At 41.4% G+C, this 24,685-nt stretch overlaps 1 protein-coding gene across 2 annotated transcripts in view; it reads right to left on the reverse strand.

Annotated features, from left to right (window-relative positions):
- RYK (receptor like tyrosine kinase) overlaps positions 1 to 24,685 on the reverse strand; it is a 55,448-nt gene that overhangs the window by 22,312 nt on the left and 8,451 nt on the right. The window contains exons 2-9 of one of the 2 annotated variants that reach the window (XM_061354421.1): positions 17,935 to 18,056; positions 17,106 to 17,205; positions 15,805 to 15,939; positions 14,000 to 14,056; positions 13,257 to 13,401; positions 9,980 to 10,080; positions 7,571 to 7,696; positions 4,588 to 4,674 (exon numbers count right to left, since the gene is read on the reverse strand). In XM_061354421.1, coding sequence (XP_061210405.1) covers positions 4,588 to 4,674; positions 7,571 to 7,696; positions 9,980 to 10,080; positions 13,257 to 13,401; positions 14,000 to 14,056; positions 15,805 to 15,939; positions 17,106 to 17,205; positions 17,935 to 18,056 — 873 coding nt within the window. Of the gene's footprint in view, positions 1 to 4,587; positions 4,675 to 7,570; positions 7,705 to 9,978; positions 10,081 to 13,256; positions 13,402 to 13,999; positions 14,057 to 15,804; positions 15,940 to 17,105; positions 17,206 to 17,934; positions 18,057 to 24,685 lie in introns of both variants that reach the window. The other variant, XM_061354420.1, reaches the window with a different exon arrangement.

Here is a 24,685-nt window from a genome sequence, read left to right on the forward strand (position 1 = left end):
AACAGTTCCATGTCCTTTTTATGTTGAGGACACCAGAACTGCACACAATACTCCAAGTGAGGTCTCACGAGAGCAGAATAAAGGGCAGGATCACCTCCTTCAACCTGCTGGTCACGCTCCTTTTGATGCAGCCCATGATATGGTTGGCTTTCTGGGCTGCAAGCACACACTGCTGGCTCATGGTCATTCGAACAGCACCCCCAAGTCCTTCTCTGCAGGGCTGCTCTGAATCTCTTCTTTGTGCCTGGGACTGCTCCGACCGAGGTGTAGGACCTTGCACTTGGCATGGTTAAACTTCATGAGGTTGGCATCAGCCCCCTCACAAGCGTGTCAGGGTCCCTCTGGATGGCATTCCTTCCCTCCAGCGTATCAACCGAACCACACAGCTTGGTGTCATGGGCAAACTTGCTGAGTGCGCACTCAATCCCACTGTCCATGTCAGCGACGAAGATGTTAAACAAGACCGGTCCCAACACCGATCCCTGAGGGACACCACTCGTTACTGGTCTCCAGCCGGACATTGAGCCATTGACCACAACTCTTTGTGTGCGGCCATCCAGCCAGTTCTTTATCCACCGAGTGGTCCATTCATCAAATTGATGTCTCTCCAATTTAGAGACAAGGATGTTGTGTGGGACAGTGTCAAACACTTTACACAAGTCCAGGTAGATGACATCAACTGCTCTACCCCTGTCCATCAGCTCTATAGCCCCATCATAGAAGGCCACCAAATTGGTCAGGCAGGATTTCCCCTTGGTGAAGCCATGCTGGCTGTCACCAAGCACCTTGTTGTTTTTCATGTGCCTTAGCATACCTTCCAGGAGAATCTGCTCCAAGATTTTGCCAGGCACAGAGGTGAGACTGACTGGTCTGTAATTCCCTGGGTCATCCATTTTCCCCTTCTTGAAAATGGGGGTTATATTTCCCTTTTTCCAGTCGTCGGGAACTTCACCTGACTGCCATGATTTTTCAAATATGATGGCCAGCGGCTTAGCAACTTCATTTGCCAGCTCCTTCAGGACCCGCGGATGGATTTCATCAGGACCCAAGGACTTGTGCACGTTCAGATTTTTAAGATGGTCTCGAACCAGTTCCTCTCCTACAGTGGGCCCAAGGTCTTCATTCTCACAGTCCCTGTGTCTGCCTTCCAAGACTTGGGTGGTGTGGTCAGAGCCTTTGCCAATGAAGACTGAGGTAAAGAAGCAATTCAGAACCTCAGCCTTCTCCAAATCCTGTGTAGCCAGTTCTCCCAAGAGCTTCCTGAGGGAGCCCACATTGTCCCTAGTCTGGTTTTTATTTGCTATGTACCTGTAGAATCCCTTCCTGTTATCCTTAATACCCCTAGCCAAGTTTAATTCTAACTGGGCCTTAGCTTTCCTAACCCGGTCCCTAGCTTCCTGGACAACATCCCTGTACTCTTCCCAGGCCGCCTGTCCTTGCTTCCACTTTCTGTAAGCCTCTTTTTTCATTTGAATTTTCCTCAGCAGCTCCTTATCCATCCAAGGAGGTCTCCTGGCCCTCCTGCTGCACTTCCTTCTAGTTGGGATGCAACACTCCTGAGCTTGTAGCAGGTGATCCTTGAGTATCAACCAACAGTCTTGGGCCCCCCTGCCCTCTAGGGCTATATCCCATGGAACCTTACTAAGCAGGTTCCTGAAGAGGCCAAAGTCTGCTCTCTTGAAGTCCAGGGCAGTGAGCTTGCTGCACGCTATTCTCACTGTCCTGAGGATCTCAAATTCGACCATCTCGTGATCGCTGCATCCAAGGCTGCCCTGGAGCGCCACATTTCCAACGAGCCCTTCCCTGTTGGTGAGCACGAGGTCAAGCATGGCACCTCTCCTTGTCGGCTCCTCTATTACTTACAGAAGGAAGTTATCTTCCACACAGTTGAGGAACCTCCTGGATTGCTTGTGCCGGGCCATACCGTCATTCCAATAGATGGCAGGGTGGTTGAAGTCACCCATGAGAACAAGGGCCTGTGAGCGTGAGGCTTTTCCTATCTGTCTATAGAGTGCTCCATCCATAGGTTCCTCTTGATCAGGCAGTCTGTAACAGATCCCCACAGTAATGTCTCCCATAGCTGTTTTCCCTTTAACCCTGACCCCACAAACTCTGTTAACTGATCACCTGTCCCCAGACAGAGTTCCATACTCTCCAGCCTATCCCTAACATAAAGGGCAACTCCCCCTCCCCACCTGCCAGGCCTGTCTTTTCTAAAGAGTCTGTAACCTTCCATTCCAGCACTCCAGTCATAGGAGCCATCCCACCACGTTTCTCTGATGCCTATTATATCATACCCCTGTAGACGTGCACACATCTCTAATTCCTCTTGTTTGCTCCCCATGCTACGGGCATTTGTATAGAGGCATCTGAGTCGAGCTCCAGATGAAGCCGGCTCATTGGCTGGAGCAGCTGGAATATATCATTGCTCCGAGCATTTATTATAGGTGCTGGCAACTGACTGGGTGTGTTGGGACGGAGTGATGCCCCTCACCCCCAACACATCTAGTTTAAAGCCTCCTTGACCAGTCTGGCAAGCCTCCTACCAAAACTGCTCTTCCCCTTCTTGATAGACAAGCTCCACCAGCTCCCACTAGACCTGGCCTACAAACTTGAGTCCCATGTTCAAGACACCCAAACCCCTGACTATGACACCACCCTTTTAACCATTTATTAACCTGGCTAATCCTCCTAGCTTTTTTTAGGTCCTTTTTAAGCATCTTACCAACATCTCCCAAAGGGGCATCTTATCTACTCTTCAGAAATCCTCTCTGGACTTCATAGGGAGGAAAAGTGTTACAGAATGAAAGTATACCACCTTAGAGGCCTCCTGAAGAAATAATGGAAACATCCTGTGACTACAAGAGTAACTGACACTCTGAATATAGGAATGCCCATGAGGACATGCAAGAGACAAGAAGGGAAAATGTGACGTTGGCAAATCCCCACTATCCAGGCTTCCATGAATCACATCAGGAGAAATACAAACAGTTGCTCCAGAGGACAGAGCACGTTTTGCTGTCTGACTCAACGCTGAGACAGATTTACTCACAGTTTACCCTCCTGCTGACCATAGCGCAATACTTCCCTGCTGGTACCCATCCCAACTTAGAGTTCAGCCATACCAGACCAATTCGGAGGTAAGGATTTGTCAGGCAGGAAAGGAGGCTGATTTCATAGTGCTTGTGTTCATAGAATCACAGAAAGGTTTGGGTTGGAAGGGGTCTTAAAGCTCATCAAGGACAGTGACACCTTCCACTAGACCAGGCTGCTCAAAGCCTCATCCAACCTGGCCTTGAACACTGCCAGAGATGGGGCAGCCACAGCTTCTCTGGGCAACCTGTGCCAGCAACTCAGCACCCTCACAGGGAAGAACTTCTTCCTAGTATCTAATCTAACTCTATCCTCTGCCAGTTTAAAGCCATTCCCCCTTGTCCTGTCACTGCAACAGCATCCATCACAAAAACTGCCACTTCACATTGTTTCAAGAACTAAGAACCTCTTTTTTAGCTACTTTTATTCCAAATCAGGTTGACTTCAAGAAACTCCTCCCCTTAAAGTGAACACAGATATTTTTCTAAGTGGCTCTCCACATAAGCTTTCTTTTACTATTATCACAAGCATCTGATTGTGTGAGAAACACACCAACTATAGAAGGTTGCTTCTTTTAAACACTATTTTTCTTAAAAATGGCACAGAATAAATGGCTAGAAGAAAGATTGAACACCAACAGAATTCAGCAGCTTCACCAATTCCCACCGTCCTCTTCAAAATGAGTCTCTTTAAAAATTCATAGCCAGGCAAAAAAAAAAAAAAAATTTAAAAAAACTTGAAAATCTTATAGAAGCCTAATTGTTTGGTTTGGGGGTTGTTTGGGGTTTGCAGGTTGTTTTAAAGAGTTAAAGAACTTGTAAAATGAAAACCAAAAGGGATTGCAGTAATGCAGCCAACTGAAATGATAAAAGTAACTGGTGAAGCAATTACTGCATGCGGAATTCAGCAAAACTGTTTTGCAGTACTAGAGAACTCTTATAATGTGTGTAAAGGAAAGGATGTATGTGGACTCTATGTAATATATATGTAGGCTATGTGGAATACAGTTTTCACCTATACTTACCTGTTGTTTCTCAAGTCTGTCCATCATGACTTAAATCACTCCAACAACACATTGAACAAGGATGGTACATTTTTATAAATTACATTCTAAATAACAATTTTTATGCTTCAGTAGCAAAATTTAAGGATAGCAAAAACTATGCCCTATCTTCTGTACAAGCACGTTTGTTCATAAAAGGTTTTAAAAATGCACTGCAGGTGCCTTTTTCAGCAGTTTGCAGGGAAAAAAAGACTGTGGATGGAAAGAACAGTGACATGCTAGAGGAAAGGAAAAACACGCATTCTTCTTCCATATAAGATTTCTATTCTCTCTGGCTGAAGGCAGCATCCAAATTGCTTTTGCTTTTTAAGCAGTAGTAATTTGTATATTTGGGGAAGGAGGGGGCTGGTTTTAAATACAGATTTGATGCACTCAGCACGCACCACAATCCACACAACTGGACACAAAAACACTCCTCAGTGCAAACATACCTTTAACAGTTTTGACAAAAACTTGTTTCTCTTTACTGGGGTCTTTTTCCTCTATTAGAATCCCGTGAAAAATGCGCCCAAACGTGCCTGTGAAGAGAACATACAGTAAGTACGATGTGATTAACATACACTGATAACATTAACAGAATTTCAGCTTAAGAAAACCCTACCTTAAAACATACCAGCCAAAGCAAAAACTTAGGAACAGCTGCAGCTGAAGTCTAAGCCCCAAGTACCCTATATTAAGTCAGGAATATATAACCCAACCACTTCTCCAGCAAGAGGTGGATTCAGAACTATATGCAGTAATTGCTGAAAACTTTAGGTAACTAGAACTTAAGGGGACAACTGTGAAAGTGGACCAATAACACCAGCAGAATTGAGTTAAATTAATTATCAATACCAATGATGGGGTTATTTTTGGTAGTTCAGTCTTTGACAACCGCGCTAAACACCAGCTCCAACCTTTTCTCACTCCAGCAACTCTGGAATTCTCCAGCATGTCTCAAAAACATGAATTTTGGTTTGGTTTTGTTCTTTAAATCTTCACAGGGCAATACTGGTTTCAGCCAACCTGTACCCAGGGAACAGTTTGAAACAAACAGTATCCTACTATTCAAACGTTTCACCTCAGCTGGAAGGTGTTGGGTTCATTTGGGTTCTTTTTTCAGTCTCTCCAACATTTTTGCATTCACGAAATTTTAATGATGCTATTGCAGGAAGAGGAGCTACATTAAACAGCTGGGAAAATAACAACTATAGCTTGGTAACACTTTGAATTTAGTTTTTATGCAACTCAGATTGGCAACACTTTTCTGTCACTGCATCACCATGGCACCAATGTGTGCATCATCTTCATGCAGTCTAACCATAAATATACAGGTTGAATTATTGAACAGTAAACTAAAACCTTCCTATCTCAGCCCTTGGAGACATCAAGAAAGTGCCTTAAGTATGTATTTCCAATATACAGATTTAAGTCAAGGGAAGATAGCATCCTGTACTGAAATGTGTTCTGGTATGAAGCTATCTATAAATGCTGGAATTAAAGAGGATGAGGAAGCATGTAAGAGCAGGTATGACTAGAAGGTAGTTTTCATGCAATCTAACATCTAAATACAATAAGACTGTAACAGGGTTTTGTTGCTTTGGTTGTTTGCTTCTTTTAAGCAAACAAACAGTAATCTGAAAGACTGGTATCTTAGCAGGAATCAGATGTCACTGGTGTGCTGTAACATTTAGAGACAGCACTGCGAACATGCTGCTCCTGTCTTGCTCTCTCCCAGGCTCTTCCCAGGTTATACTGTTTGTATTCCAGACTGACATCAAAGCCATTTCTCCACTAGAAAACAGTAGAAGGTCCATGTACTGTGAACATCCATTTGCTAAAGCACACCTATTTCATTAGAAGCTTTTGTTGTTTTTTCTTAAGACACCTACATTTTTGTCTTGCATCTAGTACGATATGAGCTTGAGGCAGGCTCAGAATCAGATGCTGTGCAAGCCCAGCAATACAAAAGGCCTGTACAGATCCATTTTCCTTTGCACGCTCTTAAGACCTGGTGCTTTACACCACAGCAGAACCATAATACTCGAAATTATTAGCATGTTAAGGTAGGTTACATTATGGAAGCTACTTTGATGTTTATATTGAATCTCTGGCTAAGATCTGCAAGATATGTTCAAGTTCCACTGGCAGCACTTAGGAATTCTTAAAAATTTTATGCAGACATTTCTATTATTCACTTCCTCGCCTCAGAATCTGTTTTGTTCTTAGATGACAGAGACTCAATTCTGTTACAGTCCTGAACTAAAACTGGTAATTGTTCATTAGGACCTGTCTTTAAGTTCTCTACCTTTTGATGGGTTTGATAGGCTAAAATAAGAGCTGGAAGCCAAGAAACAAGATCCCAATGTTAACTGGGTCCGTATCACATTCAACAGCCATTTAAGCCATATCTGGTGGACTAGAGCAGCTTTATCACTTGGTGCTAAGCATCTGAAGTGTAGCTGCAGCACTGAGTCACTTCTGGTCATAGGATGACTGTTGAACATTACAGCTACAAGCAGCAGACAGTACAAAGGAAAACAAAGCACATCCTGCATGCAAAGGAAGCTTTTTGCAGAACCACCGTTGGAGTGGAGCACAAAGCTACCTCCATCAAGATTTAGAGGCATAAACAGGGAGCATAGCATCCTCCCATTATTTTCCAGGCAGTAATGCAACACATTTAGCAGTTCTGCCTCCAAAGGATGAGCGTCTCAGGTCTTCAGCTTCAGAAGTCTGATTTCTCATGAGGCTCAGGGAACACAAACTCAAAGGTTCAGCAGTAAAGAATATTTACTATTATTTAAATATTTAAGTCTATTTCCCAAATTCAGTCTCAACAAGAACCAATTAATGTTGTGCATGAACACTTCCAAAGTAAACATCAAACTAAATCAGGTAATCTCTGTATTCTTCATATTAGAGCTGTAAATGTTGCATCTGCTGACCAGATTTCCAATTGGAAGCTATCAAATTGGGACAGTGAGATTTGTCAGCTGAGGGTTTTGTGGGCTTCAGGGGGTTTTTTTGTTTTCCATTTTTTGTTGTTAGAGAATCTCTCCTGCAGTAACTTACAAAAGTGAGTTACTTTGCTGCTGACAACTGATTTCCTCATTCCTTAACCATCTAACCCTTTCCTTTAAATAAAGGACCTTTAAATAAAGGACCAGATTATTACAACAGACAAGCTGAATGATTTACCAAGAATGACTTGTTGCTTCCCATTCTAATGAATTCTGGAAACTGCTTTCCCCACCCAACCCCCCAAATGCAAAGACAGGTCTTCCTGCAAATATTCTTCTCCTTCACTACAGTTATAAAGATCAGCAATGTTATCCATGATTAATTTCCGAAAAATCCAGCTATTAAAAAATATATAGACATATACACACACACACACACACACACTGTAGCCTACAAGTGTCCTATTAATACCTTCTTGAAGCACATCTTTTAGAGTGATCCTCTCCCTGGAGATGGCTATGTCCTTCACTTTAGCTTTTGCTTCCATTAGAGTGACACTTTTAAGATCATTCTTCTCTATCCGTAATGTAGGATAACCTGAGGAGCCAGCAGAGCCAAACAAACCAATATAAATACCCTTATAATAAGAACACAAGCACATTGCTTCACCTCAGCACCACCTACAGGTAAAAAGACATGGAAGCAGCACATATTTAAAAATCTTGTTTGTTAGTCTTTAAAATAATAGTAATGTTTAATAGTATTAAACAACAACAAAAAAAAAACCAAGCTATGTGAATTTAATCATTTGCAGGGAAAAAGATACCACCCAGGAATTTTATGCACAGTCATGCAATCAACTCATTATTAACAGCAAGTAAACTCCTTATATATTGAAGTCAATTAACATGACACTGTTTCCTTGTTGTCGAGGAAGCGCAAAGACCACAGTCAAGAGACTTTGAGAAGACTTGGAGTAAGGAAGATGCCTTTCACCAGCAGAACATAATGAGAACTATCAGTGCCCTCTTCTGGCACTTCTAGACATCTAGATGCAATACAGACAGGCCTGCATATTTCTGTATACATTTATGAATTATCACAGAAATCTTAAAAATTACTGTATTTACTTGTTACTGAAAAAAAAAGTTAACACAAGTGTGGAAGAACTGTTCTCCCTGTTGATCTCATGCATATAGTCTGGGTTTGTTCAATCCAACCTGGGCTTTCTCAGCATGGACAAGGCCCTGGGGAGACCTTAGAGCAGCTTCCTGTGTCTAAAAAGACTACAGGAAATCTGGAGAATAACTTTTTATACGAGCAGGTAGTAACTGGACAAGGAGGAATGGTTTTAAACTGAAAGAGGGGAGATTTACATTAGATATTAGGAAGTTTTTACCTATGAGAGTGGTTAGGCATTGGCACAGGGTGCCCAAAGAAGCTGTGGCCGCCCCATCCCTGGCAGTGCTCAAAGCCAGGTTGGATGGAGCTTGGAGCAACCTGGTCTAGTGGAAGGTGCCCCTGCTCACGGCAGCAGATTGAAACTAGATGAGCTTTAAGGCCCTTTCTGACCCGAATCAGTCTGTGATTCCATGATTTTTTTTTTCTTCTTATACTTGCTCTGTTTCCTATGCTACTGGGGATGTCTCAAAACAAGTAAGACACGTTCTGAAATAAGGACTAAACACAGCAAACACGTGCCATTTAGGCACAGTGGCTACCATGCTCATCAAGGTGAAGAGGGTTTCATCATCACTATGATCTTGGTCCTCCCACCTTTTGCCAGAGGGTCAGTTATAAGTTTCTATGGATCATGTTCACTTAGAAGGCCATAACCTCTGAACACCCATCTTAGTGCTCTTACAACTATGCTACAAGCCAGTTCAGAGACCCAAGTCAAACAAAACCCCCATCACTCTACAGAAGAAGTCAAGGTCGGGCTGGCTCAGCTCCCCACATTCTCTTGCAACCTAGCAGCGTAAGTGCCAGCACAAGGGAAAGGCCCACAGTCAGTCCAATGAGACTGAACTGCCAAGGAACAGCACAACAAATGTGGCCCTAAGCCATCCAGCTTCCCTCTAGTCTGAATAGTCCCTTCCTTGGAGTGATGCAACATTAAACATCCCTCCACTAGATAAAGACAGAAAACAACTGGAAGAGTAATCACCCCATAGAGAATAAATACCTTCAGTAACTGCAGAATTAACACAGAACATGGCTAGTATCAGTCACCCAATCAGTCTGTCAAGGACCATACAAATCACTGCCAACCTTCCTTTTAACTCACTGCTCTATTGCATGTTTTCAAGCAAAGCTGTAAACTAAAAGGGATCATGAATATATCACCTTTGTAAAGCTTTCTTCCCATGCATTTCCACTGCAGGTTGCAGAAACAAGATAAGAAGAACATAATCATCAGTAATACATGCTGATGACATCAGCTGCTTTGGTCTCCATGCATGAACCCATCCTAGAGCTAGGTGGATACTTCCACTTTCTAGTCTCTCTTCCAGCTCTATACCACCCTCTGCTAGAGCTGCATAAGGCAGCTTCTTTCCAATGTTAAGAAAACAGAAACTTCACAGATACTGGTGAAGTCTTTCTGTCTGACTGATCTACATGCGGGGAGAATATCCTGCTGGACTAAACAACAGGATCATGCTCATGTGATGACTCCTGGGCCCCACTACTTAAAGAGGCCTCAATGACTATGGCATGGGTGGATAAAACCACACACCACGTGAACTTGAGAGGCAAAACTGACAGAGCCAGAAGATTCTCTTCTACTTGATACTAAACCAGTGTGACCCCTACCACCAAATATTCCAGCTGTGTACAAAAGGGTCTGCTGCAAGAGTCTGTAATTAGATTAACACTTACTGGTTACTGGCGTTGCATTGTTCGGCGTGTCAGCTCGCAAGTACTGTGTCGTCTGTGTGGAAGGCTGGGATAAACCTTGTGAGCTACTGCTGTCACTAATGCTGTTTTAAAACAAAAATGGACATGAACATGACTGCTTACCACTGGAATAAACAAAAAATTAATTTACCAACGTTAAATCCAGAAGATTTTCTAGGCTCGATTTCTAAAGAATGGCATTTTTAAAGTCTCTCACATATTAAAATGCATTTTGGGAAACTCAAAAGTCTTAACACTTCTGTCCTTTGAGTGTGAACAACTTCCTATTGTTTTGCAGAATTTGCTGTTTTCCAGTACTTTTCCTCCACTTTTGGAAAATCAGGCTGACAAAACATTTACTGCAAGAACCTCCCATCATCCCAGAAACAATAATACTACATTCCAAAGACTTGTATGCATTCATTTCATTGTACAGACACCCCACTGAGAATCAATGAATACACTTGTTTGGAAGGAGTAGCCTGAGCAAAAAACATGACGCACCCATAACACCCTGCAAACCTTAACCAGCTTTTGCAGCCAGAGTGATCTCCTCTTGCTCACTTTGGGCATGTTAGTTGCTCTTTAGTTCCTGTGCTGGAGCAAAGATCAAAAACGTATTCCCTACAGTTCACTACTGTAAACAGTTGTTTGCCTTATACAAAAGGCTGTTTTCTGTCTTATCCTCACAGACAAAAATCCTAAAGAAAGAGCTGTTGTAGCTGTAACAGCCTAAGAACTGGCAGGCAAGGGCAGTACCTGTTACTAGCTCAGACGGCGGGATTGAAATAAACTTTTTTTATGTCCCTCCCAAACACAGACATCCCCCCCTTTTTTTTTGAAACTTAAAAGCTTCTCCACTTCTGCTGACTGTATCAGGAGAACAAAGAGACTGGTTTGGGGAAAACCCTCTGCCCTACCAAATAATCAAGATTCCATTTGCTTCTAGGGCTGCTACTGAGCACTGACCAAGCAGTGCTAGCCATCCTCATAGGATTTTTATACATGCCTAGTGATGCCCTAAAGGACCACTGTCAGCTTTGAAGCAAGACTTCCTTTAAAAAAAAAAAAAAAAAAAGAAAGCCAGTCAAATGTTCCCCATTATACCATAACCATAGATGCACCTGCTGAATTTTTTTTTAGAACTAATTCTCACGTCAAACATCAGTCTTACTGATTAACAGCTGGCCTCAAGCTCTCTCTGGAAGCCCTTTTTAAAATCATCCTACACTCACTGCCTTCCAGGTGTAGGGGTCCAGCAGTTTTCAGCAGCCACTGTTGGTTGGTGGTCCCCACTTCAACTTCCTTTAAAGTTCCTGAATGAATATTCTCTGGTGCTGGCAACTTATTACTGTTTATTTAACTGTTTGCACTGCTGCAACTACAAGATGTCTCAGTATGATCCACTCTCAGAGAGTTGCCCAGAAAGATGTGCCCTGGCACGGTCACTGAACTAAACACTGATGCAGAACTTGCATTTATGGCTGAAAACTCCTTTTGTAACTTGATCCTCCAAGAGCCCTATAGATTTCTTTGGCTGGCTTCCTGCTGCAGGCAACCCTGAAAAAGGAATTATTCTTTTTATGCTTGTTGTAGGTTTGAAAAACTACCTTTTTGCCTGGCTTCAATCTGGTTTTCAGGTTTCACTTGCTCATGTTCATACACTTTCTCAGTTTTCTCACTTGCACACTACATCAGCTTTTTGAAGGATGCCTTCTTGCTTTTAATAACCTCCACTATCCTGCTGTTAAGCCATGCCAACTTTCTCTGGCACTTTGTCAAGTGCCTGTGATAGGTATGCAAGCATTTATTCTGAACTTTCAATACAAGGTTCTTACATAGTCCATGTGCAGCCTGTAAACTCAGCAGCCTGGCTTTGGTTTCTACTTAACAACCTTCCTCATTTTTCTTTAGCTCTGGTTTTTTAAATTAAGAGGATCAGGAGTGGGGCTTTCAGCCTCTGTTGCTCCTGGAAGGTCATTAACCCTAATTATAGTATCATCTGAGTCAGAACCCCTTCACAGCAACGTTCTGAGCTTGTAATTCAAAACCAAATCAAAAGTTGTTTCTTCTATCACGAGTTCCTTGACTAGATACTACAACAAGCAGTCACTGATGATGTGGAATGCTAGTGCATAACACTAAGGCTAAGCTGTAACACCGAACCAGCTTCTCAACCAAGCACTGAACCATCCCCTCAGTTTCTTTCCTGGTCCTGTGAGTGCTGTCTGATCTGAAAAACAAAACTCCAGATCCTGATTTTTCAGGCACATTTTGCCTGTGCTGCACCTTTGCTATGACACTAGTTGACCACACAGCTCCTACCCAGAAGCCCATCCAAGGTTTTGTCAGGTCAGGAAATTTTGGGCTCAAAAAACCCCAAGTCATCACATTGCTCTCTGAAGAACTAAATCCCACTAGCTGCACAAACCTCACAGAAATTATCAGAAAGCCATATACCAATTTAGGGCAAATTCTCTAATACCTGCAAACCACAGAGCATTAACAATAGATGAATTTTTAGCTTGTATCTCCACAGAAATCAAGTACAATGGAGTGGATGAAAGGACATTTGATCACACTACTAGGCTGAGGCAAGTCTCTCAAAACCTCATAAATGACACTATTCACACTCTACAAATGTAATACTTTTCCTGTCTGAACTAAAGCAAGCTGCACATCCTTGCCCTTGGGTTCATGCTACAAGTCCTCTTCAGAAGCACGTGCCAATTTGGCTTTTCAGAGTTGAAAATACATTTTGGAGAACACCACATTTTCAGCTTTATAACCAACAATTGTAATCCCCATGCTTTACCCCTAGTTCAAAGTGAATACTGGTAAATCAATCAGAATAGAGAAAACTGAAACTCAGAAAACTGAAACTCAATCTCCTGTAAAAGTCAGTAAAAATCAACTATTTTCAGTGTGCCCAGTTATCTGTCAAATTTTCCTTGAATCCTGACAGTCCCTGCAGATCTGCTTCCATCCAAACTTCCCTACTGTGTGTGCCATCCACTCAACTATTCTGGAGAAAACCCAGCAGCCACAAACCTCCCACCCCCTAAGCAGCAAAGAAAACGCAACTGCTGCTGTTCTGCTGTATGGCACTTACCACGGCTCTACACACGTAGTAACTGCTACAGCTTGACATCAAGACCAAAAATGCAAGCTACTACAGAGTGCTCATTTTGAGACCAGAATCCCCACAAACCTGAGTAAACATGCCCCAGGGAAGTACCTGAGAAGTCTGAATACATACCTGTCATCCAACTCTATCCTTTTCATGCTGTGAAGATGCAAGACAGCCAATATTATTGCCACCAGGAATATAACAGCACAGCACACGCCTACACTGATATAAAATACACGGGTAGAAGTGGTGGGAGCTGCATTTACAGGATCAACTGAAAGAGAAAGGTGACAGTTACTGAACCTTTCTCAAAAACAAGCAAACAAAAAGAAAACATAACAAACATTTTGTTAGTTCCAGCAGGCTGACACTTCAGGGGGGCAGTGTTGCTGTCCCCAGACTCACCCCCAGTGCCCTACCACCCAGGTCCACTAAGAGCCAGTCCGCAGAGGAAGACAGTGATATACCCCCAAAAGACCAGGCACCACAGTTGCTGCTGCAGCAAAGCAGGGCAGGGCACAGCAAGGCACTCAACACCTATATTTATATTTTGGGTCAAAAGGAGGGTTCCTACTGAAGGATAAAAGCTACCCAAGAACCTCCTAAATTAGTCTTGCTCGCCCTGCTGGTTCTATCTCACACAATCCCTTGACCTTCCTCCATGGCTCCCATGCTGCAAACACAGTAGAAGCATGGACAAACCAAGTCTGCAGCTCAGATGAGCCCGAACAAAGCATGTGGCATGCATATGCTAATTAAGGCTGGAAGAACAGGAGTCACCTGCACACCAGCGCACACACACCAATACAGTAAATAAACTCAGATTAATACCTAGGTACACCAAAATAAGTTGTGCACTCAGAAGTACTCACAGATAGCCTTGCTGCTGTTTTTATCAGATGCTGGAGATTTTACTTCTGGTTCAAGCTCTAAACAGATGAGAGAAAACCATTAAGTTTGGTATACATTTATTACTGCAGCCCTTCACAGGAAGTCAACTGCCTTATTGATGGAAAAACAAACCTGCTTTTCCAAACAGGTGAGCTGACTTCAGGACTACAATTATCTCCTGATTTCCATTTTAAAAACCTAACCACTGTACAATAAAAAAATCACACGGATGGGTCAGGTATTTCACCACTGATACACATGTCCATTGAGGCCATGCTTGAACCCACTGAATCTACCTACCTCAAAAAACCTTCCGGCTTGTCCACCAAAGTCCAAAGCAGCAAACAGTAGAAAGAGGAGGTGCAGAGTATATGAGTGTATGCTAAGACACTAAACAACAAAGACCTCACAGAATCAGGATAGAAAATAATATCTGAAATGTTTAATCAGTACTACCCTGACCTTTTTGGAAGAAATTCTGGCTTGAGCCTAATGCTACTCATCCTAGGAAAAAGTAAGAGATGCAGCCATGGGCACTGTGCCTTCTCAGCTGATGCTACAGTCATGAGAATCTTAAAACTGAAGAATGAAAACGGTTACACCTATTTTAATACTCATAAATATGGAACAGAAGTCACCAAGACCATCACTGTCATTGAAATTCTTATGAACCCACAGAAACATAATCTTTGCAAGAATTCTCTGTGTAATTTAGGAAGTGGTTCTATCTCACACACCCAGGTAACTGTGAAGTACCTATGGAAACCTCCTCTGCACATTCAGCAGCTCAACAAGCTATGAATGCATAAGCAGTGCTGACTTCCCCCACCTAGAATCTCTGAAAAAATACCTAGGTTAAAAAAATTGCAAATTATCAGCCAGACGTCCATTTTCCCTAGGGATACACTCTAAATTAAGAATGATCTTCCTATAGCATCAGTACAGCGTGAGTGTCACACTGTTATGTGCTAAAAAGCCATGCTAGCCCTTTCACCCACACCTTCTAGAAGCTCATCCTTAGACATTCATACTGAACAGAAGTGACAAACACACCTCTGAAAAGCCAACTACTGTCCTCAAAGGCTTCAAGTAAACTGAATGGAGCCACAGTGAGCACATAAATAGAGAAGTGGTGATCCTTCAAAGTTGCCTGAGAACAGGCCATTTTTGAGGAGAGGACAGTTCTTGGGTCTTTACAAGATAATTTCCTTCTGATGCCTATGAAGCTACTTCTAGGAAGTAGCAACAGCAGACAGAAACAGTCCAAGAACAAATTGTGCCCGCAGATTCCCAAGTCAAAACCCAAAAGAGTCGATCCGGGATTTCTGAATTCTGCATTATCTACCAGTATCATTTTGTACTCCAAGTCTTAAAGACTAACACCTGCTTACAATCACTAAACAGCCAATTTTAAGTTTAGCACAATTTAGTAGATTTTGTTGGTAATTCTTAGAACAATTCAAATATTCAGAGTGCTGCAGTTTTGAAGAATTTGTTTCTTCCTTCCAAGCACAACAGAGAAAATGCTTTTTGCTATATATGTAAAAAAGTCTGTCAGCACAGCAGAACACTGGGGGAATTTTTTCATTCCTCAGATTCTCCTTTTACCAAAAGTCTCCATTCATCCCTGAAAAGCAGAATTTTACCTGGTTTCTTCCTATCCTCTTCAACATTCATTTTCAGGAACTGTCACTTGTGTCCTGGTTCATATACCTTCCCACTCCTTTTTCCTATCATACTCTAAGCACCAGAAAAGCTTTTTAGTATTTGAAACTTGATGCCTTACTTTTGTAGCACATTTTCCTTCGCTTGAAATTTAATACTGTGATGTTTTTTGATGAGTTTATTGTCAAGTTGAGCTGCATTAGTATTGTGACCTCAGAGTCAAGTCTGCCAGTGCAGGAGAGTTCAACACGAAACACTGCAAACAGACAACAAATCTGCATTACAATTCAGTCGGAGCAGTTTTCAGACATCCTGGTGAAAGAACTTTTAAATGATAAGGGTCTTTTAAAATTATGTTTATAATACACATTTTTAAAGAACATGCTATTAAGAAATGCTATTTTAGACTTCGTGCTTTGTAATTTCAGAAAACTATTAAAGCAGCAAAGGGCATGGATTTGTAATTAATTTATGCAAATTGCATTAAACGTTACTGATTACTAAAACTGTATTTGTGGATAAATGACCATTAGCCATCCATTAGCTCTGGAGCTCAAGTGCTGTCACAAGAAACCTCCATTAGTACAGAAAACCAGAAGATTTAATTTTCCTTGTTGCTTTTTCAAGTGTTATGAAGGTTAGCTTTTTTTCACTACCAGTAAACTTAAATTTGCTGGTCTCTGCAAATCTGACTGGAATTAAAGCTTAAACTAATATGGCACTTTATATTTTCTAGTTTATAGGCCAGTATTATTTATGCCAACAGAGCAAACACAATAAGCCTAATTCCTCAGTGTCTGCTTTCATAAAGTAGTGGTACACAACCAAAGCATCTACATATATGCATATTTTATTGCCCCTTGAGTATCTAACAGAGCACAAGACAGTGAGAAACCATACTTGAACAAGCTTCAGTAATGATCATTTCCACATTTCCTGAAACCAATGCTGGTGTCTATAGTACAAAAATCTACGGAAAAGGTAGCATATATTCAAAATAGTTTTCTCAGTTTTAAACTTAACAAAAATACTTCAATATATTAACAAATCCCACACACCTTGAAATGCCATCTCTATAAGTTAGACAAATTAAAAGGTGTGGATTTTAAAATTCATGCACATGTTAATTATTATGATTGAAAAGAGAATAGGAACCTTGCCTTCTGTGTCTACACATACATAGGAAAATATCTATCCTCCACTGAACAAGGGGGGAAAAATACTACTCTCAGATGAATAGTTTCAATCTATAATACCCTTTTAGTAATATCGGAATTGTTGCAGAAGCATGTAAACATATGTTTAACAGAGGAAAATTACTCTTATACAAGACTACACACATTTGGAAAGAAATTAGGTACCACCTGAAAGCATCATTAGTATCAGCACTAGCTGTGCACTTCTGGGGTGTGAGGGGTTTACCTGAAAGGGTGCGAGGAACTTCTCCTTGGAGAGAAATGTTGGCCTGGGGCATGGCCATCGCCATGGGATTATCTACCTGAAATCCCAGTTTATACTCAACCTGTAGCAACAATTGGGAAACAGAAAACATGCAAGAAATCTCTACAGTCGTAAAAAGAAATGCTACATACCTTGTCATAATTATTCTTGAAATTAAAAAACTATCTTTAAACAAACAGAAAAAAAAGAACTAAAAAAAAAAGAGACTAAACAAATCATTTCAGAAAAGGAAAAAAAATTGTTAAGTAACTGGAAATCCTTCAAAATGTAAGAGCATACACAATCTTACAATCTTTATGACAGTTATTACTGCACACTCCAGCCATAGGGATTAAGTGAAATAAAAATCCCTTTCCATTTAATCAGAGCCTGGTTATAACATGCTAGATACTAATTTTATAGATTCTTGTCTCCAAACATAGGTTTCTAGAAATTTCTAAAATGCAATTGCTCTACATTTGATTTCCAGAGGCTTCAGTTCATGGATGCTCCTTCTGTGTGTTCAATGCACCCCCAGAAGAGATTCCACAGCCAGTACCTTGGATATATACATATATAGTCTGCCAGAAGAAAGAAGTAGAAAATACTTCAAAAGAAGTGATTAACCTTTCTAAACCAAGAAAGGAACAGTATGGATACATATCCTCTTAACTTACTGCCATAGAAATAATTCTTTTGCCCCAGTATAATTTTTGCAAAGAAAATAGCCATTACATTACAACAGTGGGTATTCCCTAAGCAACACAGATCATGCATCAAGCACTCCTACACAGAATTTATGTCTGCTTACCTTAGATTTTGCATGCCAGCTGAAGTGAAGATTGTTGGTCTCGCTGGGTATTAAGAGATTGAAGGACAATGCATAGTGATTAACCACATCATTCCTCACATAAGACAACTCTGCATCAAGACCTGTAATGAGAAAGAAGAGTAAGACAGGGAAGAACCAGAAGTAACACACTGAAACAAGCAACTCTCAGTACCATCAACTCCACTTATATTTGAATGTTTAAGCAACCACTTCCTCAAGTTTATAAACTCAATTGCAAGTTTGGAGATGAATTCTCATGCAGGTCAGCATTAACAAAAGTGCTTCACATTCTTACGAAGCAACAATTTCAGAGATGCTGCAGCCTAATGAACAGGTAAAAGTTGGAATGGGAAGGGAAGGAAAGAAACATAACTTTTCATACAATCCTCCAAAGGAGTCATTACAGACTCTCCTGAATGTAGCCCTGTCTGCTTCTGGGAATCACAGGCCCAATTTTGGTCTTCTCTACAACTGTATACGCTCAAAACAAACTGCTTTGGATCATCAGCTTGTTAACTGCAGGTAATCCTTCCTGGAATAGCACATTTCTTGAGATACATAAGCACTACGGAATTAACTTCAAGGTAATCAGATCATAACACAAAACATAGGGAGAGGAGGAATGTCCATTTGTACACCAAGTACCTTTTGGTTTCTGGACATTTTAATAAACCTACAGAATTGAAAGACCCACAAAACTATTTATTACAGAGCCCTAAGGTGCATTTTTCTAATTAAGACACATACTCTGACATTAAAAATACCAAAGCTGCTGTTACCTTTTGCAGAAGGTATTCCAAGGTCACAACAAATATAAGAACACAGGGTACGACTCTAAAGCCTGCCTTGGGTACTATGAGCAATTAGTAGTAAAATAAGCGCTACAAGTTAACTCACTTCCCTGCAGCTGTAAAATTAATCCCAGCTCTATATCCTCAGGACAAAACCATAATGTATTTGTAATCAGTACTATTTTGTGTCATACTGCTCTTTCTCCTTTACTCCCAGTGAAATGCTATTCTGGCTCAGCAATATAGTGACATGCTAAGAGAACAACTAGGCAAACTAGATACAGGTGCACTCTTCAAGCATAATCCATGCAGAGGAAACTGAGTTCCATTAAGGTATCCTGAAGTTATTCCAAGAATACAGAGAATCATGAAACAGTTGTGAGCTTTTAAGTAAAAAAAGGTAACTGAACTGTGTAAACAAGCTGCATTTCAACAAAGCTTAGCTTGAGAGAAACAGTTCCTCCTGTTTAGTGCAAAAACTGAGCATAGAGCACTGCAAAGTGGTAAGCTTTCTCTTATTCCAGAACTTGATTTAATCTACCTTGCTTTCCACAAGATACAGAAATGCAGCCAAGATACTCCACTCTGGTTGCTGTTAACCACTGCTGGCTCATTAGTGTCCTGAAACTTACTCAAAACCCAAGAGCGTGTAACCACAGATACGGGGACGTGGGTAGGCGGGAGAACCCTAGAGACTGGATGCGTGAATCAAAAGATCAGAGTAATCCGAGGGACAATTACTCAAGATCTTGAACAGAAAAAGATGCAGGTGAAGCCTTATATGCTGAATATAATCAGCCTGAGACAGTATCTAAAACAAAAGGTTAAGCTTTTCTTTTCCAATTTGTACATTTTTCTACTCAGTAATAAATGGCAAATGCAAGATTATATCCACCAGCAAGACAGGGAGGAGGGGAAAGCACAAACAAACCTTGAAACAAAATAAAGTTTGAAAAACACATTAAAGAAACAGTTTTAAACCATCAGATGTAGTTTTGCTTTGGCAAGCCTCCTTGAACAATCTTATGTGCAGACACAGCACAATGCTCAAGGATCTGGCTTCTTATTACTTGGACTTGACTAACCTACACCAACCCATGTGAAAACAGCAAAACCAATGAACTGCTCTGATTTCCAGGGAAAACCGCCACACTTTTACCCAGGCAACCCCTAAATCTCATTATTAGCTTTCACATCTTTGCACCTCCCAGTCTTGAGCACAAACCTGAAAGAATAAATTAAAGTTGAACACAAACAAAAAGGTAAATTTAAGCAGCACCACAAAGAAAGTCTGTCATTCTTTGCGCTGTTTAACATAACAAAACATCTGAAGAAGCTCAGAAAGGAAGGGGAGAGGCCAGCTTTCATTCCCAAATGCAAAGGATGCTGGGCAGCCCTTGTGTTCATGACAAAACTGAATCATGTCAGTCTAGCCACCTAACAAAACACCTCTTTGCAAATGTGCTTGTGCAAATGCAGCCTAGCTTCAACTATTTTTTTTCCCCTCTCATTTTAAGCACACTATACAAAAGAAACTTTCCTCTATCAGCATGCGAAGAACTACATTTTATTCTTACAAAGCAAATATATCCTACAACATGCACTAGTAATAACACATCCTTATTAAAGACAACAACAGTGTTCAGGAGTCTGTTATCTGAGGTTCTACTTCATTACTTACTTGTCTCAAGCTATCACAACATTATTCTGGCAGATTCTGCCTATAATCAAGAGACAGAAAACGAACATGCAATGTAAGAGTTAAATGAGATTGCTCTTAGACTAGGGCTAATGTTCTTATGGCAAAAAGTAGTATTTCATGAAGGACAGACTGGTAACACTAGTTGGCATAATCAGCTCTTCCAGCTGCCTACCAAACCCTGTGGCAGATTCCTGCCTGCATACAGAAGTGACTGAAATTAGTGCCTGCCTTCTTAATATGCTAGCCTAATTTGAAAGAGTTTCTTCTTAAGCAGCTGAAAAATCTCTGTGGTGTGACATCAAACCCCTACAGTTCTCATGCAGAAGCCACTCCTGCTCCGGACTCACAATGAAATCAACTGAGTTATACAGTTAAACAAGTTATCATCTTTTATATAAATATTCTAGTTGTTCAGAGGCTTACATGCTCTAGATAACATTGTTCCCACTCCTAAGCAGCTCATCTAGGTTAGCTCTCTGGCCAGGCCAGAAATTTCCACTCAGTGGGGAACATCCACATGAAGGAGTATGAACCTCAAGCTTCAACATCCCTTCACCACCATCCACTCCCCAAGTCTGTGCATCCCAGCCCATAAACACACAGGATTCTCCTAGCAATGGACAATCCACCTTGTTGAAGAAGGATGCCATTTTTCTTCTCCTTCCATTTTCCTTTCATTGAAAGCTCACCCTAAGTCCAAAACACTGACTAAATCCTCAGCTTTCCTTTTTTTAGCAACAGGTTCTGCAAATGTTTACTGGAAAAATTCTACTTTTTCATACCATAGCCTGAGTACAACAAAATGGGGCAGAAGAATTAAAAATCAGCTCTGAACTACTGAAATGTTTCTTTTTTTCAGAGTAAGCAATTTTCCAAAGCAAGCCTTCTTAGTTTGAATGTATTTAATCAGTTCATTTCAACAATCAGCTACACAGGGCTGAAACTACAACTGGTAGTTAAAAAAAAAGAAAGAGGAAATCAAATACAAACTGACCCATATGGATCAATTTCATTTAGAAAAAGCAAACTATTGGAAATGTAATACTAAGATCTGAATATACATACACACACTTTCGATATCCTTGCATATATATTTAGCATATACAATGACAAAAGTGAACTTTCCTTTAATAGAATAGGTAACAGGTTATATAGTTTTCTACTTGCTTTTTTACTTGAGTTTTCCACAATGCTACAGTCTGCCAGTTATAGGTGTTAGTCAGGAATTCAGGCTGAAATACTTGCTTTTAAAAGTCTTACAGTCCCAGAGTCTCTGGAAAAGATGACCAATTACAGAATCACAGACTAATTTGGGTTGGAAGAGACCTTAAAGCTCATCCAGTTCCAATCCCCTGCCACGGGCAGGGACACCTTCCACTAGACCAGGCTGCTCAAAGCCCCATCCAGCCTGGCCTTGTGCACTGCCAGGGATGGGGCAGCCACAGCTCCTCCGACACCCTGTGCCAGCACCTCAGCACCCTCACAGGGGAAGAATTTCTTCTTAATGTCAGTGACCTACACAGCAGGCATGGAGAAATGGGACAGATGGGAATAGGAATGGTACAGATACAGGGTTGGAGGTGACTGAAAGGGGAGTCTATAATATAAAAAACTAAAATGAGCTTTGAGCAATTAAGCAACTTTATTCTTAGCTCACACAATAGGTGTATTTATGAAATAACAATTTAACTTCTCAGTAATGGCAAATGTCTCTATTATTGTAACATGAAGTTTGATGCTCCTTTTGAATTAATATGAAAGTAAACACTGAGACTGGAAAATAAAATAAAGGTTCCATCCATGTCAACCACAGTTGCCCAAGAGTACACGCCCTGAAATTAAATCACTTCAGATCACATGCTCTGAACTGCTGTTATTTTCCCATCCAAAACCTAATCATCTAACAAAGATACTTCAGACATCATCTGGACTTCTGAATAACATGCATTTGCAATATTTTAATGTCATCTACCCACAGAAGCTGTGCCACTTAACTTTATGTTTGTTTTGGGTTTTTTTAAGTCATAGCACTGCACCCGCATGCTCATTCAGTCATCCCTGTACCTTATGTAGGCAACAACATAAGGTACAACAGCATCAGTTGTACCACTTTATGTTATGGAGAAACTTGAACGTATGCAAGTCAACCTACAGGGGCTTTTGGAAGTCCTATCAAATGCCTCTGGGTCAAGATCAGAGGGGTCATCTCCAAGAGGAACTTACAGTAGGCATCTGCTACTGACCTCCAAACCAAATCAAGAAGGCCAACGAAGCAGTATTTGGGTCACTTAAGTAAGCTTCAAGTCAACAGAATGTGGTTCTTCTGAGCGACTTCAACTACCCGGACATTTGTTGGAAGAACAATACAGCAGCTCACATGTCTCAGGCATCATCCATCAAGATCTTGGAATGCACTGAGGACTGTTTCCTCAGACAAACGTTAGACGGGCAAACCAGGAATTAAGCACTGCTGGACTTGCTATTCATAAACCAAGAAAACCTGCTTCCTAATGTCTCAGTTAGTGATAGCCTCAACTGCAGTGATCACAACCCCGTGGAGTATGGGATCCAGCCGAGTGTGCTGAAGGTTAGTACAAAGGTTTTTCATTTTAGAAGAGCAAACTTCAGCTCACTCAGAGCTCAGCTGAAAGATATTCCATGGAGGATAAAGGAGCTAGCGAGTGGCGGGAGATGTTTCAAGCACATTCTCTTGGAAGCAGAAACACTGTTCATTCTTTAAAAGTAAGGTAAATGGGTGAAGCAGGAAACCCCCCTGGCTTAACTGCAAGTGTTTGAGTCTGCTCAGAATCAAAAAGGAAAGCATACCAGAGATGGAAAAGCAGACAAATACCCACTGAGAACTACAATGGCATTGTCAGGGTGTGTCAAGATGCAGTTAAAAAAGCACAATCTCAGCTCAAATTGAAATTGACCAGAGATGTCAAAAGTTAGAAGAAAGAGTTCTTCAGGTATATAAACAACAAGCAGAAATAGAAGGAAAATACTGGCCACCAAAACCTGTGAAAAGGTAGAGCTTCTCAACACCTTCTTCCCCTCTGTCTTTACCAGCACCGTTGAGCCCCAGGCCTTAGGAACAAAAATCCACGCTAATGCAAACACAGACCTACCACCAGTGAAGGAAGAGCTGGTACGTGAACTTAAAGAGGTCCTCCAGGGATCAATACTGGGCACAACACTGTTCAGCATCTTCCTAAGTGATCTTGATGATGGGATCAAGCATACTCTGATGAAGTTTGATGATAAGAGCAAACTGAGTGGGAAAATGGGCACTTTGGAAGGGAGAGACACTCTGCAGGAAGACCTGGATAGACAGGAAGAGCAGGCTGGGATCTGCCTGGCTGGGGAGCAGCTCTGCAGAACCGGACCTGGGGGGCCTGGTGAACATCAAGATCAGTATGAGTGAACACTGTGGAGCTGGGGCAAAGAAAGACAACAGGATGCTGGGGAACATCAACAAGGGCATCCCAGCAGAGATAATGGAGTCATTTTCCCTTCGGCACTTGTCAGACCATACCTGGAATACTGCATTCAGTTTTGGTCCCCACTATGCAAAAAAAGATGTGGACAGGCTGGAAAGGGTCCAGAGAAGGGCCACAGAGATGACTAACAGGCTGGGCAAGTCATGCTGAGAGAAGTGGTTTTGTTTAGCCTTGAGAAAATAAGGCTCATGGAATATCTTATCACCATGCTCCAGTATTTAAAGGGTAGCTAAAAGAAGATGGAGACTCCCTTTCTACAAGGAGTCACATGGAAAAGATGTGGGGTAATAGGCAGAATGGGCAGAAGTTAATCCTGGAAAGATTCCAAATTGGACACAAAAAGAAGAATTTTCAGTGAGAACAATGAGTCATTGGTAAAAACGCCTCCAAGGAAGCGGCGAATTCCACAACACTGGACACTAAAGATTCAGCTGCACAGGATGTCAGGCCAGCTTGCGTAGACCACTTTTTTGCCATGAAATGTTGGACCAGATGATCGAGGTCCCCTTCCAACCTGGTGTTCTATGATTCTGTGACTGCTGAACAGAAAACATATCATTGAGACACTGTGAAAGGCTTCCATCACAGTGACATTAATTGTTTTAACGATAAACCCAAGTTCCACATGAACTAAACCATGTCTGTTTGCTTCTGTGGCAAGCTCTGCACCCAGGAAAGCCATGGCGCTTTGTATTGGTTTTGCTTTATTAGAAATTACTTTGCAAGGCCATCAGCTA

Source organism: Neopsephotus bourkii, unplaced genomic scaffold (assembly GCF_033783945.1).
Source record: "Neopsephotus bourkii isolate Nb327-2 ecotype Australia unplaced genomic scaffold, CSIRO-AGI_Nbou_v1 NB_739, whole genome shotgun sequence".
Lineage (NCBI taxonomy): Eukaryota > Metazoa > Chordata > Aves > Psittaciformes > Psittacidae > Neopsephotus > Neopsephotus bourkii.